We start from the raw sequence: 20,391 nt of genomic DNA on the forward strand, positions 1-20,391 counted from the left end.
ATACTATACTGCGCCTCACATTGTAACGTTCACGCAGGCTGTCATTCACGCAGAGTAGGATCTGCTCCGCATAATATTTGCCTCACGAAAGCGAAGCCTTCTGTGCATCTCGTGCCGGACCTTTCTATGTCAGTTAAGGTGCTGGTACCCCGTGGCTGTCAAACTAAACTAAACAAAAACACAAAATGAACGAGACAGAGCAATCACACTGTTTAAGTCGGCGGTAGCAATATAAACAGAACAGCCTTCGACCACGGACACTATTCACATATAGAATGCGACCGTAGTTAAAGTGCTGTAAGGAAGACATACGGCAGTGAAGACACAGCACGATCCACTTCATTTATTCATCCCAGTTGGTGGGCGTTGCAAGCAAGGAAATAAAAAACGCAGAAGGTACAAGGTACAAGAATACAACGCCCCCTTTAAATCGGCCAACAATTTCCAGCGCTTACTTATATTCCTCCTCAAGTGCTTCGTTGAAGGCGTCGACGAACCGCCCACCGCTGATGTATTCATCCATCCTTAGAAGCAGCGCTTTTCGAAGCTGGACCTGAAACGCTTCCTCGTTCGTGTCGATCACCTCCCCGTTACAAGTGACGGTAGGGTTGTCGAATACCAACTCGCGGATCTCGATTGTGTCCGCCTCGAATGATGTAGCCTGGAAGTCGCCGTACGCTGCGAGCAGAAGACGGGTCGACAAAATATGGTGTCAATATATTGACAATCGAGATAGCTCAGCTCAACAGACATGTTTGTGCCGGACTGATTTTTGGTAGAGTATGATGTAAGTAAAGTCACGAGAACCAAAGCTTGGACTCGAGAACTCAACATTACTAATCACTCTGAAGCGAGTGTATCGTACATCAAGAGAGAAAAGAGCAAAGGCAGTGAGGATTATTCAGTTTGCTCTCGCTGTGCGCTAGATTATATTCACAGGTGATGCCCCAGATGCAGCCTCTCGCCGCCCTTTGGTCGTGAAATTTAAGCCTATAGAAGTAGGCGCATAACCGAAGAAAGCTGCCTGTGGACTCCACCTTCTCAGAGCATAGTAAATTGGCTGGGTTGAACGAGGCATAAGATACTATCGTGACGTTAAAGCGTTCCAAAAGCTGTTCGTGTAACCACTGGGTGGCGGTATATCGCACGTATGCTGGATTAGGCTTGTGTTGCCCGTCACACCTCCGATCCAATCGCCGCTGTCAAGTATGGCACGCAAATCTTGTGATGCGCGTTCTACGGCTAGAAGCGAGACCCTTCAAACTGTATCTAGCACTCACCGACATCCTCCTCCAGCAACAGCAGTCCCGATCCTTCGGTCAGCGTGACTTTCAAGTTTCCCGCTTCGATGTGTGCGTCTGACTGCGCCGAATACTCGTCCCCCTCCACCTTGGGATTTGCCCTCAGCAGGAGCCAGCGGTAGTGCAGCTCGACGTCGACGAAGCTCAGTTCGCACGTGACCACGTTAGGGTCGTGTGGATCGGAGGCGCAGTCGCCCGTTCGCCGAATACCCTGGTCCAGATTGGTGATGTAGCCTTCGTAGAACTGGGAACGACAGGAAGACGCAGCGCCACTCCACATATTGATGGACCCCGCAAGGTCGTCGCAGCTGCTGTCCTCATTCTCGAACTTGCACAGGTCGCCACTCTGGAGCACGCAGTCCACTTGTTCGTTGACCATTGCGGAAAGTGGGGTCACGGCCAGCGCTGCGCCATTCCCAAAATGCGACATATGCAATGTACAGGCACAGACAGCCCCCTTCATTCAAGAATAATGATCGACTATCAAACATGCGTCAATTAAGGTTACGTAACTTTATTCTGAAGTCCTTCAGGCTCCACAGGAAGGAAGTGCAGGTGGCGTTATGATCCTTTGTGTGTTCTTTTTTTTTCTTTGAGGGAGTCTTCGTATTTGCGGAGTAATTATATTGATGTCTGTCGCAGTCAATTGTGTGGCCTTTTATTAAACAAACTGTCTAGCTCGAAGCACACGCACAATTGAATTCTTTACGAGAGAAAATTTTTTTTTCACCAATATATTTATATAAATACAGAAAGACGAAAACTTTATGACGGCACTCTTTTAGGCCAACTTCCCGTGTTGGTCAGGTCTGAAAGTCTCGTCGGAAAGCCCAAGAATTTTCTGCCTAGGGCACTGGTGTAACGATAGAAAGTAACATGCCCCCATTTTTGTGCAAGATGGAATCATAACTTCCGTGCTAAAGTGCATCCTCACTGTGATGCACGTGTTGCCAGTCCTCCTTGTTATGATACTTGAAAGGGGCCAAACGGGCAAGTGGCGTTCATGTGATTCGAATAATTTGACCCTAACGTTTCCTCACTGACAGAGAGACAGACTGAAAGTATGTATCTACTTAAGGATCAAGTAAAGCTTAAGTAATGCAATGACTAACATGCGCCGCTCATACTTACATATAGACCGAGCCGCTTCGGACTCAAGAAAGAAGAAAGAGCGTGTTTGATAATGGTGCTATGAAGTCTATTCTCTAAACGAGGTTGAAAAGGTGCCGCGTGAAGCACGTCCTTCCGACAATATTTAAACTCCTCTTCGAACGGAGTTAACTGCCCTCATATGAAAATTACTGCGGCTACGGCCATAACTGAAGTCGAAGTGCGTATCCAGAGCGCGTATCCGCTTCCCAAAGCCTAGCCATCGTGACAAACCGAGCTGTAAAAGAAAAGGTACCGGCTCACATTAAATACCTTTGTGCCGACTGTGATTGTGGTATATCACTGGTTAAACTATTGCAACATTAAAATAACTATTGAAGTAACATGTTTGTTTCCTAATGAGAGAACACGTAATCTTGAGCGTTCTGTACCATCACTCACCATTGACATGGCATGCGATCAACATGAAGACGCCAACAGGGCAATTTTTTTTTTACTTTTGGGTACATTTTTGTGCAGGCTTTCAATGACATAGCACGTGCATCTGAAAAGCACCAAAATTTTATGCATTTGAGCCCGTTACTTCCCATGTAAACATATGCGATAGAATCTCTTGCATGTCAAGTTTTTATTTCATAAGACATTGGCTTCAGTGTGTATAGTCATTTTCCGACATATTCTGGCCGGATGAGACCGTCTTCCACAAACTTTGAACTTCATACGAAGTATTGCGCCTCTACGGTAATCATGGGTGCAAAACCACAAGGTAACACCTGTGAAAGCGTGGAGTGACATACGAAGCGCAATATAAGTGCACATATGTTTTTTTTTCCTAACGGCATATTTCTACTCGTTAGTCTTCGGTAAATATCATTATTTCTTATCTCTTGATCTCTCAAGCACCCTCACTGGAAGGCAGCCCATCGGACACCCGAATGATGAATCAGCCCGTCTCTGCTTAAATTTACGTATCCCCTACAATTAACATACTCGCGTTATCTGCCCTGCCCCGTTTTCTACCCCGTTGTACATTCCACTACCCGTAAATATTATTACTGTGATAGCAGTTATCTTCGTACTGTTGCAGCTTAGGGTGCCGTTGGGGCAAGGGTCCACTAAGCCCATCAACGAATATGCCCGGTAGTATAAATGAAGGAAAAAGGGTTTATTTAGCTTAGTTACACGGCTCCAGTACGGAAGCCCACTCCATGCAGGAGCAAGTTAAAGGTCTCAGTTCAAATCAGGACCCTCTGTCCTCACTCTCGAAAAGAATCTGCTTTTAATACCATCGTCTTCCCTAGGCGAGGGGACTAGGGAATCTGAAGATTGTCTAGCAACAAATCACAAACATCGAATCCGTCGCGATACTGCGCCCACGCTATGGCAACGCTCCGCAGTAACCCCGCCTCCGAAGTTCGATGGTATAGAATATGCGGCAGGATAGCAACCTGCGAAAACTAGGTCGCCGTCATTGTTCGGTAGCATTTGATGCTACCGGTGGTCTCAGTGCAACGGACCGCACACCTCAAACTAGAAGGGTGGGCGGTTTGCCTTCGGTCTCATTTCGTGTGCACCACCGAGGTGTGACGCCTGCAACGCTAGTGGGCCGTTCCTATCACGCGGGCATTCGAGACGCCTAGCAGCTGCCAGGGCGATGTCGCTACTGCACAGCAACAGTTGCCTCGTGAGCTGCTTGGCGCCAACACGAAGTCCCTGCGTATTGTTAGAACACTGTCCGAAGAGTTTCAGGTCAAGGCTAAACTTTTGCTATCGCTTTCAACGTTTCGCTGTTCAGGCGTAACTTCTCGACTGTAGTTGAATTATCTAGCGCGCCGAATCGCAGAGAAATATACAAAAGCTCGACAATACAACGGCTTCGAGAAGCCGTTGTGTCGAGAAGCCCTAAATATTCAACAAGCTAACGCCCGAACATGCACCAGGGGGCAGCGGAGTGCCATCAAGTCACCCCAAAATAATCTACCATGCCCACGATGGGGTACCAGACCAGTGTGGTGTTCTACAAGGCAGCCAGCCCTGGCCAGTCAACTCTGGTGTAGACGCTAGTGAGCAACAATAGAGTGGTGCAGTAGAATTTTTTGAAATTAATTTAGAAAATTTTTCATTCCACTGTAAGGTGGTCGTGCCAACAGAACTACGTGTTGCGCTCGTGTTGCTGTTGTTGTTGAACTACGTGTTGCCCCTTTCTATTACGACGAATAGCAGTATACTCACCAGTTGCTGCTGCAGTGAGCACCAAGAGCCAGCAATAATACAAGCCCATCGTTCCTGACGTCAGACTTGCCGCAGACGTGGCGCTTGAAGAAACGAAGACAAACGTTGCATCAAATCGGTGCTTTACACAAAGAACTTCAAGTCAAAATTCTACAACTAAGGACAGGCCACAATAGCTTGAAGTCAATTAGGCAAGCGTCAACAGTGATGTATCAGCACTTCGCTTGCCGAATCGCTAGAAAAGAAAGCGCAGATTAAATTTGAAATCATTCGACAAAGATGGCGCCCGCCTGTTCTACACTTAAATCCAGCGGTGAGAAATTCCAGCGCCGTGCTTCAGTGCAGTTATCATGACTTAATAAGCGACAGAATTGCCAGATACCAGAACACTTTGACAAACTTCTTTGCCTCCTCAGCTGGACCTTCGATAGCATCTGAGTGAACTTCGTATCTCCTTTCACGGAATGCGTCACTGACGTGTTAGGCAACTGTCGAATGAAACCGCAGAGTTTGCTTGTTTGGTTTTCTATGAATCAGTGCGCACAAATCGCCAGCCCTGGATCCCTTGAGTAAATTCACAAATGTAGTTACGCGAATAATTATTCCATTAAAAGGTTTTGATTGAAACGCGTTAGCCGATGCCTAGCCCTAGAAACCGTCAAACAACACCGAGATGCACATAGTGGGCGTAAGACACTAGCAGAGTTCGCAGATCACGCGTCAAAAAATGCTTTGCTGGTCAATTTGCTGCGCATCGCTTTAAACTCCAATATAATATATAGCTGAGGATTCATTATGGCTTTCCGAGTAGTAGTAGCGAATATTAAAAAGAATGTTAGTCCACGGTGTAGTAAAATACTATAGCGTGGACTGGTGTTCAAAACTGTAGTGAAAGGAGAGGTTTATAGGACGCGAGAATGAGAGGGCTCGTACCAGTGCCGTATAGCGTCTTAGTTGTCATCGGACCGAGAGCTGTTCGCATCGCGTTAGGTCTAAACCGCATCCGAACGCCACCCGTCTTTTTCTTTGTCTTCAACTCGGGGTAGGTTGCTTTCCGAGCAGCTTACCGGGTTTCCACATTTAGTGAACCAACCTTTTCCGCCGTTTTCCACTGCGTTTCAAGCTTAATTTTAGCACACATGGTATTACCATTCCAGCACGCCCCCGCTGATCTAGTAGCCGGATTACATTAGAGCTTCAGTTTCTACAGGCAGCGTCTGTAAGTTGGATAGCAGACCTTACCTTTTCCGCCCGATGCACTCCGTACTTGAGAACGGTATACGTACGCGGTGTGCTGCTGCGCAGTAGTTTTGAATAGGCCGGTTGCCAGCATTATCGATGCCTCCTGAGCGCCGTGTATGTGTCATTTATGTGCCTTCTTGCGTCCTTGTCTTCCGAGGCGCCATACCAACGATCCCGCATTGCGACGCTCCTGAGCAGACTATGTTGATAAAATAAAGCTACGCGCTATGCGGTTACGTATAGATTGTTTTTTAAAGCTGCAGCATTGTTTGCTTCTATTGCAGGATGGCATGGTCGCTCCCGTTGGATGAGAGACGTGGATAGGGCAATGGAAAGGGAAGAATGTATCTAGGAGCGGAGAGGAGGAAAATGTGGTGGCGGAGCTAAGATTTAGATAAGGAAAGTGTATATATAGGTGCGCGCTGGGGGGATCCTGACGAATCGTTATCGCGCGATGTCGTATAAAGGAGACAGACACGGTAGCTATCGGGTGTGTCAGCATCAATTCTATTGTGAACCTTTATTAGTCGCTGTCGTGATCGAGTAATGAGCATTTGCCGATGAGCAACCAGCTGTGAAACTTCGCGTGCCAACAGCAGCGCTCTAACACCCAGCTATATGATTGGGGGAAACAATCTTCGGTAGCGCATGCTGCGATTTCGCGCCATCAAATTTACTACTCAACTTGAGGTACATGTGTCCAGCTTCTCATCTAACTGCGTGAGCACCCGGCGTACTAGAATGTAACAGCGCGTGCACACGCTCCCCGGTCGACGCGCCTAGTCATGGCGACCGTAGGCAGGACTTGGCTGTACGCATCGGGCAAAAGCAAACGTTGCATATACTGGTGGCGCAGCTTTTGTCGTTCAAAATGGCATACCATTTTCGCGGCCTCCCCACCTGACGGCGTCAGCATATTTCAAGCATGGTCAAACTTCCGTAGCGCCTGCTGCAGCCAGCGCTGATTCCCGATAGACCAGAGTTGCTATTCTGGGCCTTTCATAAGAAGCCAAGAAACACTGACACCAAGGACATCATAGGGGAAAATACTTGGGATTAGTAAGCGAAATAAAGAAACGATAAATTAATGGAAATTAAAGTGGATGAAAAAACAACTTGCAGCAGGTGGGAATTGAACCCACAACCTTCGTATTTCGCATGTGATGCTCTATTGAGCTACAGCGGCGGCGTTTGCCCATCCACGTTCTTGGGTATTTATGTGCCCTAGTAAAACCCTGGGATTGTTAGCCAGCGCCACCACTCACAGACCTGGGCGGCGGACGTGGAACGTCCTTTTTCCCGCAGGCGTCACGAGAACGTGATCTTTTTGGGTGAAGGCAACTGGTCAATAAACCCACGCATGCTACCTGAAGGCATCAATGTTGCCGGATTCGAGAACCTCGTTATGTTATAAACGAGAAGAAAGGGGGTTAACCGAGGGGCCCGATATTTATTAGTCATATCATAAGAAGCCAACACACACTGACACCAAGGACAACATAGGGGAAATTACTTGTGCTTAGTAAATGAAATAAAGAAACGAAATGGTAATGGAAATTTAAATGGATGAAAAAACAACGCCGGTGACAAATGCGGTGCTTCTTGCGGTGCTGGCCGCGACTAAGTACAACACATTGAGTGTGGCTCTAATTTTTCCTTACGAGCGCCTGCGCTCGGGCTTGTCGCCGTCTGATGTGAAAGTTCGGGTGCATGTTCCTTGGGAATCGATGAGACCCTCTTAATAGACGGTGGTCTCAGCGATGGTCTCAAGATGGCTTTTTGTTAAGATGTATCCACACAAACTCACTCAGCCCTCAGTTTTGATGAATCGGGGAGACGTGCATAGTTTCCTGTATTTGTTTGGTGATTTTTTCTAAGTGCGTTGGTCTTCCGGACGTCACGTCCAAGACGTGTCAAGACCCAGCGTCCCGCTATCGTGCGTTGTAGCCTTTCCTTCTGGCTTACTAGGTGGGCCTCTATGCTATCATGTGCCTTTTTGTGCAACCCTGTCTCCTCGAGGCGAAAAGTGACCGTACCGGGTGGGAGTCCAAGCGCTTAGTTTATACACCTTGCGTATCAGTCGGTCGAGAGCCTCCACTTCCGCATTGCCGAAATTTATATATGGTGTCCAATACTTAATGCAATTCACGATCAGAGCGTGCCGTTGTCGGATCAGGTCCAGTTGCTTGAATCCCCTGTTCCTGCTGATAATTCGTTGTTGCATCATGCGCAAGATCTCCGTGGTCGTGTGTTGTAGCGTCTCTATAGCGTATCCTCCGTCCCCGACTATTTGTGAGTGTATGCTGATGTGGGAGTCTGTCTACATTGGAGATTTCTGTATAGGACCTATTCGTAGGTCGATGGTTGGTGCCAAGGTTGTAGATCGTCCTAATGAGCGCTTCTCGATTATAAGGAGCTCCGACTTCGGCGCACATTGCAGTTTGCTTGCATCCGCGTATCTTGCTATACAACGTCTCCTACGTCCTGTAATGCCTCTTGTTGCTTTCCTATAGACCCCCCGACCATCCATATCGTGATGTCATCTGCGTACAAGGCATGTGTGATTCCCGTTATTTTCTCGAGTTGGGCTGAAAGTATCAGCATGTCCACGTTGCAAAATGTGGGCGACAGCGCTGCTCCTCGTGGCGTTCCTCCATTCGGTGCGTCTACTCCCTGAGACCTCACGTTTCCCAGCACTATTGTGGCTGTACGATCTACGAAGAAAGTCCTCACGTAGTTGTATGTCCGTCGTCCGCAATTCGTGTCACCGAGATTGGCCAGCATGGCTTCGTGCGCCTCGTTGTCAAAGGCCCCCTTTACGTTTAGTGCAAGAATTGCCTTCGGGCGGCACGGCATCGTTGCATTTAGTACTTCCTCGTTGAGCAGCAGAAGAACGTCTTGCATTGACAAGTTTGGCCGAAAACCAAACATCGCGTTCGGCATCAGTTGGTGCTCTCCTAGATGCGTCTTAGCCTGTCTAGAATCACGCGTCCCATCAGTTTACCGAGGCAAGGCCTGGGCTAAATGGCTCTTAGTTTCTCCAGGCATGGCGTCTTTCCGGGCTTGTGTATGAGCGCAATTTCCGCATGCCTGAATTCGGAGGGTAAGGTCCCTCTGCTTCAGTCTATATTGAATAGTTCCACTATTGCGTGCACGGTTGCATCGTCCAGGTTATGTAGCAGCTCGGATACTAGGAGCACATCGCGTAGCTGACTGCGCCGGATTGGAAAACAGCGAGCTTTACCGGGACATATTGCGCTCCGAACTGACGTGAGCGATCGCAAGACTCACCCGAAACACCACCTCGGGCAAGGGCGGAATCACCAACAAGGTGCGGGTTTAATGACAAAGCAGCTGACGACAAAACTCTGACGAGCGAGCGCTGGCGGCAAACAAATACGACGAGAACAGGCTGACGCTGAGCTCATTGCATACCAGTCAAGGCTAGCTCTGTTCTGCGTAACACAGCAATAAATTGCTGCTAGAATAATTTATTATTGTGTACTTGTTTAGAAACGTGCTGTGTCCATGAGGGAATAAGAAAATCGTCTTCACTCTGCAGACACGAAGCTTATCCCGACTGTCATGAAGCGATAAGTAAAGAAAGTTCCGGTAGAATTACCGATGATTATCAAAGTCTACGATAAGTTTCTGGACTCTGGCGCTGCGTTGCATGGCGTTATACGGCCTGTGTAGCAAAAGCCATGTCGTTTTGCTTTGCATGAGCCGATCCTAAAATGCAAATTGTTTGTTCCAAGAGAGAGAAAGCAAACACAGGAAAGACAGGGAGGTCAACCAGAAGAGCACCCGGTTTGCTACCCTACACTGGGAGTGGGGAAAGGGGAATAGAGAGAGGAAAAAAGGGAGAGAGTGAGCACTGAATGCGTGTGGGAGAGACACTATACAGAGGGACCCTATAAACGGTCTCTTAAGCAGGTACACTTCAAGTATTGCACTAGTACATGAATCGCTTTTCGTGCCAGTGACGGGTGTGGCCATGGTCCGAGTATCTTTGAGTCAGTGAACGGTCTTGAGTCCAGTCGGTACAAAGTCGCCCGCGGAGAGAGGCATTGTGTATAGTAGTGAGGGCAGCTACACAATAGGTGCTCGGTGGTTTCCTCGCACCCACAGGAGTCGCACATCGGGCTCTCGGCCATTCCCAAACGATACGAGTATGCGTTTGTGAACGCCACTCGCAGTCACAAACGGCACAGCAAGGTTGTTTCACCATGGGAAAGGCTAGATGGCAGTTGTAGCCGTAGCATGGGGTCCAGTTTACGTAATCGGCAATTGAAGGCACTTGAAATCCAGAGATCTTGTGACTTTTTGTGTGCAAGTAGGCGAAGTTCCCTGGCAGCGTTCGACCTCGCCAAAGGTGTTGGGCGCGTCTGGGCAGATCGGGCAGCCTTGTTAGCTAGATTCTTGCCGACAATGCCACAGTGAGCAGGAATCCACTGAAATATGATGTGGTGTCCTCTTTGCAGAGCATGGTGGTACACTTCCCTGATGTCAGATATCATCGGCTCGTACGTTCTGCGGTGTAATAGAGACTTGGTACTGTGAAGAGCTGCCTTAGAATCCCCCCAAAACGACCCCCTTATTTGTCGGCTGTTCGGTGATGTGCAGTCGCGGACAGAATAAAATGGACCACGGGATCTCCGAAAACGTTCAATTCCCGAGCAGCCTGTAGCAGTAACCAGTAAAACTGCCCACAACAACGTTGTTAGCATATTCTAGTTGAGGTCCAAAATGCAAATACCAGATTGCGTTGTGAGGTTGCGGAGATATTCAGCTTTTTCTAAGAATTCATGGTCCGTAATATTCTGTCCGCGACTGTACGTCATAGCGGCATGGAGAGCTGCAAGTTCTGCCGACGTAGATGTAGTCATGTGTGGCAATTTGAATCTAACTGTAACCTGCTTAGCTGGAACGACGAATGCGACAGTTGAGCTGGTAGGTGAGGTCCAACCATAGGTATGTATACGTATGCGGTCATGATACGTCTGGTGCAGTAATAGGAGCGTAAGTTGGTGAAGAGCCGGCGATGGATGATTGGACTTTTTTGTAATTGAAGGAATAGTAAAATTCACTTGAGGCTGTCGCAGGCACCACAGTGGAGGTGAAGGCTTCGCCGCCGGTGTAAAAGATGACGGTATGTACTCTTGATGAGCGTTAATCACTCTTGAAAAGGTCGCTTGAGGTCTCTCGGCTGGTAGGGAGGCCAAATGATGGTCGGGGATCCTTGACAGATGGCGAATGTGCGCTCTGAGAGAGTCGACAGCTACATATATCTGGATCATATGGTCTCCCACGATGGCAATGTTTGTTGCAGTTGAGGTGCACCGCGGCAGCCCTAAACACGTGCGTAGGGCTTGACCTTGTATGCTCTCCAAAGCACGAAAGTTCGTCTTGCATGCATTTGACAACACTGGTAGACTGTAACGTAGAGAGTTCGAGAAACAGTACCCTGTACAGATGCATCATAGAATGGACTGGTGTACTCCAGTTGTTCCCGCAAGGAAATTTGAAGACCTGTGCAATGGCAGCTGACTTCTTCTTCAGATGGACGCAGTGAGGGCTCGACGAGAGGCTGTGGTCAATGATTACACCCAGAAAGCGATGCGTCTTAACATAGGATACAGCTTGACTATTGATCAAAACAGGATACAATGACATTTGTTTGCGCGTAAAGCCAACCAATGCGCACTTTTCAGGAGACACACTGAGGCCTTGTTCTCGGAGATAGGACGCCGTCATGGTTGCCGCCCGCTGAAGCCTGGCTCGTACCTGAGGGCGAGTCACCGCAGAGGCCCAGATGCAAATGTCGTCTGCGTATATTGAGACATGAACTGCCTGCGGTAGGTACTCCATGTGGCCATATCACACTGTCATTCTGATAGCGCCCAGACTGTTAACATGTGACGCCTACGTCACCCCTTTTGAAGTGTACTTATATCGCTCCCTCCCATGAATAAACGCCTTTCGTTACCGGATCACCGGCTCGCCTACATGGTGGCAGCGGAGCCCAGTTGAGATGACGACGACACCACCCCCGCCTACGACGCTGCCAGTTCCATCGACTCTACTACCGGCGCCGAAACCCCTGGATACGTCAAACGACGCCTGGCTTGGTTGGAGAACATGGAAGAGTGAGTTCGAACTGTTTGCCACTGCTACTCAATTGACTAAGCAGCCAACCGATGTGCAGGCAGCAACATTTCTCGTGAGCATAGGCGAAGAAGGCAGGAAAGCATTCAGCACTTTCAAGTTCGACGCGGACGAGGACAGAAATGACGTCAAAGTTTTGATCAAGAAATTCGAGGACTACTACAAGCCAGCAAACAACTTAACCCTCCACGAATTCCGCTTTGGTTCAAGGGAACAGAAAGAAGGCGAACCATTTAATGACTGGTTGATCGAACTGAAAATTTTAGCCAAGAACTGTGAATTCGGACTTCTAGAAGACCGTATGCTACGCAGCCGTATCGTTCTAGGCGTCCGAGACAAGCGTTTGCAGCAGAAGCTATTAGCGGAAAACCCTTCTTACCAAAAAACGGTAGACATTTGCCGCATTGAAGAGCAAGAGAAGCAGCACTTCCAAGAGATAAGCGCAGCAACAGGCGGAGCGCAAACTACGATAGTGAACTCGGTTGCGACGGAAAAGAAGCTGTGCAGTAGGTGTGGCTACCAGATGCATCTTGGTGGAAATTGTCCAGCGAGAGGAAAGAATTGCAGGAAGTGCGGTGCACAGAACCATTTTGCCCAGGTTTGCAAATCAGTCGGCGCCACGCATAACGCCAGCCGTCCAGGAAAAGAGCTACGGGAGGTACGGGCCGAGACAGATTTTTTTCTTGCGGGGCTAGCGATAAACTCGCTTGAAGTTGATAAATGGACAGCAACAGTTTACATCGAAGGCCAACCTGTCACGTGCAAACTGGACACAGGAGCGAACTGTTGCGTTATCTCCAAAAACGAGCTGGAAAGGTTACCTGCTAAGCCAAAGGAAGCCTGCAAGGTGACTCTAACAGCGTTCTTTGGTCACAGGACTACGGCACAAGCAAAAATCAAGCTTCTGCTTTACGCTAACAACAAAAATGTGAAGAACAATTTTTCGTCGTCGAGCACGATGTTCCAGTCACGCTCAGCGGGGCAGTCGCAGAACGCCTGGGGTTCATATACCGCATACAGAAAGTCTATAGTGAAGAACTATATCGCCCAGCCCAACCTTTTGCAGATGTTTTCAGCGGGCTAGGACAACTGAAAGGCGTGGAGTACTCGATGAAGCTGAAGCCTGGCAGCGCGGGAACCGTCGTGCCTGCTAGGAGGGTCCCCATCGCCCTGCAAGACAAAGTTCTGGCAGAACTGCAGCGCATGGAGCAGCAGGGCGTCATTACAAAGGTAAATTTACCAACCGAATGGTCTAGCCACATGGTGACCGTGGTGAAAAAAGAAAAAGTGCGTATTTGCCTCGATCCAACCGCCCTGAACAAACGGTTGCTTCGAGAAAATTACCCCATGCCCAGTTTAGAAGACATAGTTCCGCGGCTGTCCGGGGCAAGATTTTTTTTCTACGCTTGATGCAGCATCGGGATTTTGGCAGATTAAGCTAACGGAAGAAAGTTCAAAAATCTGCACTATGAGTACGCCATACGGGCGCTATCGCTTCCTGCGAATGCCCTTTGGAATATCGTCAGCCCCAGAAATTTTTCAAGCTGCAATGCATCGCTTGTTAGACGGTCTACCCGGTGTCGCAGTTGTAATGGATGATATACTAGTCTGGGGCAAGACAAAGGATGAGCATGACTGCAACCTGACACTCGTACTGGCACGCTGCCGTGCGCACAATCTGCGACTCAACCTCAAAAAAATGCACCTTCCTGCAGGCAGAGGTTCGCTACTTGGGACACATCCTCACTACGCAAGGCCTGCGCATCGACCCGGAGCGTGTTCAGGACATTGTGGAAATACCCGAGCCTAAGACCAGTAAGCAACTGCAAATTTTTCTCGGCACAATGAACTATGTACAGCGTTTCATTCCCAACATGTCTGTCTTGACGGAACCGCTAAGAGAACTACTGAGAAAAGATAACGCATGAGTCTGGACAGAAAAACAACAGGCCAGTTTTGAAGCACTGCGCCAGGCACTGATAACAGCGCCGATTCTTTCCTACTTCGACCCGAAGAAGGCACTCACGCTTTCTGTCGATGCTAGCCAGTCGGGCGTAGGGGCTGTTTTGATGCAAGACGGCCATCCCGTAGCCTTCTCGTCCAGATCTCTAACAGAGGCACAACAGCGTTATGCGCAGATTGAAAAAGAAACGCTTGCGATAGTACATGGGTGCACGAAGTTCCATGATTATATTTTCGGCCAAGCAGACGTGATCGTCGAAACGGATCACCGGCCTTTGATACCGATCTTCTCCAAGCCCATGCATCAGTGCCCGCTTCGTTTGCAGCGAATGCGCCTCAGCTTGCAGCGTTACGCAATAACTTTGCAATACAAACCGGGTAAAGAGCTATTCCTAGCGGACGCGTTATCGCGGTTTCCTAATAAGATGGCACTGCAAGAAGAAACCGAGCAGTTTCAAGTGAATGTGCTTGACTATGTTTCAGCGTCGGAACACCGCTTGAAAACCTTGCGGGATGCGACAAACGAGGATCCGGGACTGATCATCATCCGTGAATACGCAGAGACGGCGTGGCCAGAGCACAAGCATGGTGTCCCAGAGCCGGGAAGGCCATACTGGACCTACAGGGAAGAAGTTCACGCACAAGATGGGCTAGTCTTCCGAAGCAACAAGGTCATTATACCGAAATCGAAACGGGCAGAGATCATGCAGCTCCTCCACGCAGCGCATGCTGGAGCAGATAAGATGAAAGCGAGGGCCAGCAGTGTAATGTTTTGGCCAAATATGTCCGCAGATATTAAACAGTTTTGCAAGACCTGCAAGGTATGCCAAATGCACCAGCCACGAAACCAGAAAATTCCCCTTTTGAGCCATGATGTTCCGACCCTGCCATGGGAGTCCGTAGGCGTGGATCTGTTTCACTATGGCGGTCGGGAGTTCGCCGTCATGGTTGACTTCTATTCCTTTTTCTTCGAAGTCCGAGAACTTCACCACACCACGTCTAATGCGCTCAAGACTTGGTGTGCACAAGTTTTTTCGGTGCATGGGCTGCCACAGAAGCTGTATAGTGACAATGGGCCCCCCTTCAGTAGCTCAGATTTCAAAGATTTTTTTAGTAAACTAGACGTTGTGCATGTCACGTCAAGTCCATAGCACCCGCGTTCTAATGGCATGGCGGAAAGAGCTGTTCAGGAGGCCAAAAAGCTGCTCAAAAAGTGCTCTTTTCGCACACCAGATTTTGAAATTGCTCTGCTTGAGTGGCGTAATACCCCCAGGGACCCAGTTCTGAAGTCTCCTGTGCAGAGGCTCATGGGGCGGCAGACCCGGACCCTCCTGCCGGTACCAACAATTCACCTGGAGCCAGAGGCCATACCCAGCAAGGAGGTCCACGACCGTCTCCAGACGATCCGGCGCCGGCAAAGGATCCACTACGACCGCAGCGCCAGGAAACTTTCCCCGCTGACGCCGGGACAACGCGTAACGACGTACGACACTCTCCAGAGAACCTGGGCTCCAGCTATTGTTCTAAGGCCAGCCGCAACGCCAAGATCTACGATTGTGAAGACCGAAGACGGCCATGAAATCCGTCGCACAAGAGAACACCTGCGGGAGGCAGCACCTCAACCGGAGCCAGAATCAACCTCGCAGGAGCCTTTAGAAGACGACCTCCAGCCTGGACAACAGCAGTTACGCAGGAGCACAAGATTGCGTCGGGAACCCTGTCGATACCCGTTGCCAGATGAAACTTCTAGACCTTATCATCATTAAAGGGGAGATGTGGCCATATCACACTGTCATTCTGATAGCGCCCAGACTGTTAACATGTGACGCCTACGTCACCCCTTTTGAAGTGTACTTATATCGCTCCCTCCCATGAATAAACGCCTTTCGTTACCGGATCACCGGCTCGCCTACACTCCGCTAGTCCTGCGCCAGGACGAGCTTGAACAAAATAAGGCTCAACACTCCACCCTGCAGCACACCACGGCAGATGTAATGTTCTGAAGTGTTTGTTCCAAGTTTTTTATTAATTGAACATAACTGATTTTGAACTTTTTTAAGATTTTTACTAATTATGGTAAGCCATCTTCACCCTTCTGGGTGATCACATTACGAAACCTGCCCACGGATGTAAAAGCCAGCATTACTTTCATTCAAGAATTCACTAAAAGATTTTATGTTAAAATCTTTGTGCTCGTGCATCTTTAGTACTTGCACCAGATTTGCGTTTCTATATAATGTACTTATTTCTCAAGTTTCTCCTCTTTTTGCATTCGGGCTTTTTATGTTTGTTTTATGCTTTATGCTTCGTGTTATTTTTTATTTGATGTACCGATTCGATTGTTCTCACTGCTGCTAATCCCGATATTATTTGTATGTAACCTTCACCGAGCGTGCCGTTGCAGTCTTGTTCTTTGGGACCCTCGTCTGCACATTTTCTATGCTGTAATTAACGTGAGCTGTTATAATAATAAAGATTGATTGATTGATTGATTGATTGATTGATTGATTGATTGATTGATTGATTGATTGGCCGTTACGTTGCTTACGAAGTCGGGGTAATTAGCCGTGCCTGAAAACCAGTAGAGTTCGAGTCTGTCTAAGCGAAGGGTGGCACGGCGGCCATTTATCTTGACTCCATAAAATGGCAACGATCAGACAAAACGTCATTTTCAGCCTATAGAAAATGCGCCGGTGGCCAATCTGGCTGTGTCAATGGGCTCATTGTACTAGGTTGCCAACTTCCGGTGGTTGTGGCAGCGCTGCAGGCCGTGTAGGCCCTGCCCTATATTTAGGTACATTTGAAATTCATGACCAACTACGCTGGTGAACACAGCTCTGCGTAACCTCTGTAACGTCACTGCCAACCGCCTCCACAGGGTGAATACATATGTAAAAGAATTGTCATAAGTAAATTCAGCCGCATAGCTTTGCCGGAACTTCGAAAGAGGTTTCCCCCACCGCTGCTCTTGTCGAGGATGTTCGCCGTTGTTTCGTTGCATGTTCAGTATGTCTGCTCAGTTAAAGTGCTCTGAACATTCTTAAATACTAGAAGCGCGTCGTACCATGGCGACTAAGATTTGGCTAACTGCATACCACGTAACCTCACGAATATCATCCGCATCGCAATATAGTTATATAAAGTAGGCCATGAATGTATATAGGCTCTTACGATGGCAACAATAATTTGGTCCGGGCTTGGCGTAAGCAAGGCCCTTGGGCCCGGACTACTATATAGTAACTTAGGTCACTCTGGGGCAAGCACAAACACCTAATACTGGTTGAGGTGCCTCTGAAGGTTCAACGTTCACACCAGAAATGTGGACTTGGAATCGACATAATAAATTGCAAAAATCATCTGCAGTCGTTCTTCTCGATCTTCTCCCGCCAAATCTCGAACTGTCACCGCCTGTTGCTGCATCCTAGCACAACTACAAAAGCGTCGTTTATTTCGTAATTTGCACTGGAAAACTTAGATAGTAAGATAAGTGTGCAACTTTCACCATCTATCTCTGCCTAACTTTTGTAGACGCAACTCACCATATTCAAGAGTGAATCACTCGTGCACGCGATATTCGGTATACTTGTTTCAATTAAAGAAGCTATAAAATCGAAATTTTCGCTGCACCCTTGGACCAATAATCTAAAGGAATTTGTATTCCAACTATCTTAACATTCCCTTTATTTTTTTTTCACATCTGTGCGGCTCATATTAAGAAGGCATCCTTTCCCGCCCTGCCCTATTCTCTGCATGCGTGCGTCGACTTATCCTGTAACGAGCCGTGAACTAATCACACCAAGCGAGTAAGTTTCGTGGACACGGGATGTCTTCCAACTCGCAACAGCACCGACGCACAGTGCGAGGCCAATCGACTCGTGAGAACTGCGACATGTACATATCAGCTCCCTTTCGGGGCCAACCCAGCTAGAGCGCGGGCGACGCACACAGTGAGGTGCACGGGACGGGAATTGCCCAACAGGCTGCAAGCCGGCATCTAGCCGAATCCAGGAAGCCCCGCGAGCAGACCGCTGACCCGGAACCCGCGGTCTGGCCGAGCGCGACGGTGGGCCCGAGCCCAGTGTGGGCCTGTTGTGCGGTCGGGTCTCCACGGGTAACCAACAGGCCGCGATACGCTTGGTGGCACTCTCCGGCACTCGCCGCATCGCGAGCTGCAAGCCAACGCAGTCCCCTGAAGACCGGCTTCTGCCGCTGGTGAGTGTGCGTCTACAAGTCTCGCTACTTATCCACATAGAGGGGGAACTTCAAAGAGGCCCTGTAATGCTATCAGTCGACGCTGTGTAGCTCCTCTGCACGAGACTTTCCTGGTTGTCTCGTTAAGGCTCATTCACACCGGCGACTGACAGCGGTCGCGCGACCAGTTGGTCGCAAAGTGAGCAGTCCCAAAGTGGCCACTCGCTCGCTGCTCGAATTGTCAGTCGCGCGACTGCGGTCGCAAAACTGCTAAACCAATAACCGGCGCGCCGAAAGTTATCGTAGCATGTGTTTTCATCCGGCGGCCTCCTGCGTCGCTCCAAACACAAAGTCCACACCAACACGGCAGGCTACAGGAATGTAATTGGTGTCTTGCCTCGTGATGCTGGCGCGCCAGTTCCTGCAACGTGTCGAATGTACGCGGTAGCATTTACAGGAAGCTAAACAGCAGCAAAAGAAAGCACAAAAATTATGCACCGATTCCCAGGCAATGCGAACTAGAAATTACAACGTACTCTCGATATTACTCCTCGTCACGCGCGCGAAGTTCGAGCAGAAGGCGGCTTGCGTAGCCGGCCACTTGTCGCGGAAGGTGGCAGGGGCGCACCCACAGGCTTCGCTTTTTCTTCATAGGCTTCCCCGCTGCCACAGCTGACACCACACACGGCAGAGACCATCAGCACAGTAACGACGTCTTCCTCTTCGCTCGAATCAAAATCCATGGCTGTTGCCTGAACGCGAAACCAGCGAAGTGCGCGCGAACTGCGTAGATCCCAAGAGTTCTCGCTGAGAACGATAATCTCCGGGACTGCGACTTGTAGGTCCCGCTCGCCCGAGCTTGCCCGTTGAGCATCGGTCGCCTTCAGTCGCTTTTTGGTCGCCAGTCACAAATGGTAGCGCGACTTCCTTAAGTCGCCGGTGGGATTGAGCCTTGGATTAAGGTGCTCTAGACCGAGCCATGGTCCCAAAAGATAGCACGTAACGTTCGTGATTCCCGATTCCTGCTGTGTACTGCCTAGCTTGAACTCAGTTTCTCGTGGATTCCTTTGTGCACCTACTCTACGTTCTTCGGTTACCCCGCCTTTAAGTGACGGTTGTGGTGATAACATTTACAGAAGTTACCATACTTGCACTGCTTTTCATTTTAATTTTATTGCCTTGAAGAACCCCGGAGACGTAGGACGTAAGAGGAGATTTTTGCAAAAGGAAGAAGAAAATGAAACTGTACCAAATATTTACCTTTAAAGATGACTTTATACGCTTCGCATTACGCGATGTTTTGGGAAAGGCTGCTCCAGTTGCCCGCAATCATCGCCTTCCTCGCGATAATAACGCACCGGTAAAAAAACTTTCTACCCTCTCAAATTAATGTAGCCTTGTCAGTGGTACAGAGAACACCCTTTTTATGAAGAATAAAAGAAAGCGGACTTGCGTTATCGAGTCTAGCTGCGTGGAACCGCATATCGATGTGCTCAGCTGTGGGCACTGCTGTCATCTGTCTTAAGCTACGTAGCAACACATCGCACTTCCTTCGGTGTGTTGCAAGTCCTCAAGGAAGTGCGTAACGTCTCTATCGGCGTCACAGCATATGCACTTCGACCTCTCGTGAGTTCTATAGTCATACAGTGGCACACAATACTAGGATATCTGGTAGAGCAGAAACGAGAGAAGATTGTTTCAGCAACTCTCTGACGAAATAAGATGCAAACTTGGCTCGACGCCCTCTATTTCGAAGAAGAATTAAAGTTACCCTGTTGTTTATACAAGTCGTTTGCAACTCGGCCAACAAACTAATAGCTTATCGCGGTTTTGAAATACTGCCTTGTATACTTGCTGCTGAATTCAGTTCCGTGACTGTTGGCGCACCTTTTCAATTTGGAATCCACCACCAATTTCCTCATATTCAAAGGATGTGGCATTTTATGTTCCGTGCTTAGTTAAATTTCAGGATGTGTGCACAAATATCAAAGAATATACGAAAGCTGCATTTTATGCGTAGTATATGAACACCCATTCGTCAAGGTAATTTCAGGTTTATGACAGCGCCAGTGTCAATGCCACACTACGTACATTAGAAAAATTTTCACACTTTGAAGCTTACGTTGTTGTCCCTCCTCCCCCCCCCCCTGAAATAATGGTCATCTATCTTGCCTACATCTCCTTA

The 20,391-nt window shown here is 48.7% G+C and overlaps 1 protein-coding gene across 7 annotated transcripts; it reads right to left on the reverse strand.

The window, feature by feature from the left end:
- Positions 1–321: 321 nt before the first annotated feature.
- On the reverse strand, positions 322–14,501 carry LOC135914996 (uncharacterized). 7 transcript variants are annotated; one of them, XM_065447966.1, is made up of 5 exons: positions 5,886–6,181; positions 4,644–4,726; positions 2,853–2,955; positions 1,281–1,706; positions 322–678 (listed from the first exon to the last, which is right to left on the reverse strand). In XM_065447966.1, the coding sequence occupies exons 3-5, from the start codon at positions 2,875–2,877 to the stop codon at positions 452–454; spliced, it is 678 nt and encodes a 225-aa protein (XP_065304038.1). In that variant the 5' UTR covers positions 2,878–2,955; positions 4,644–4,726; positions 5,886–6,181; the 3' UTR covers positions 322–451. The 7 variants fall into 7 exon arrangements, with proteins under 7 accessions (XP_065304038.1, XP_070388156.1, XP_065304035.1 ...); XM_070532055.1 differs by lacking the exon at positions 5,886–6,181 and adding an exon at positions 5,577–5,745; XM_065447963.2 differs by lacking the exons at positions 2,853–2,955; positions 5,886–6,181 and adding an exon at positions 14,080–14,501.
- Positions 14,502–20,391: the final 5,890 nt, after the last annotated feature.

The sequence above is a fragment of the Dermacentor albipictus genome, chromosome 1, assembly GCF_038994185.2.
Source record: "Dermacentor albipictus isolate Rhodes 1998 colony chromosome 1, USDA_Dalb.pri_finalv2, whole genome shotgun sequence".
Lineage (NCBI taxonomy): Eukaryota > Metazoa > Arthropoda > Arachnida > Ixodida > Ixodidae > Dermacentor > Dermacentor albipictus.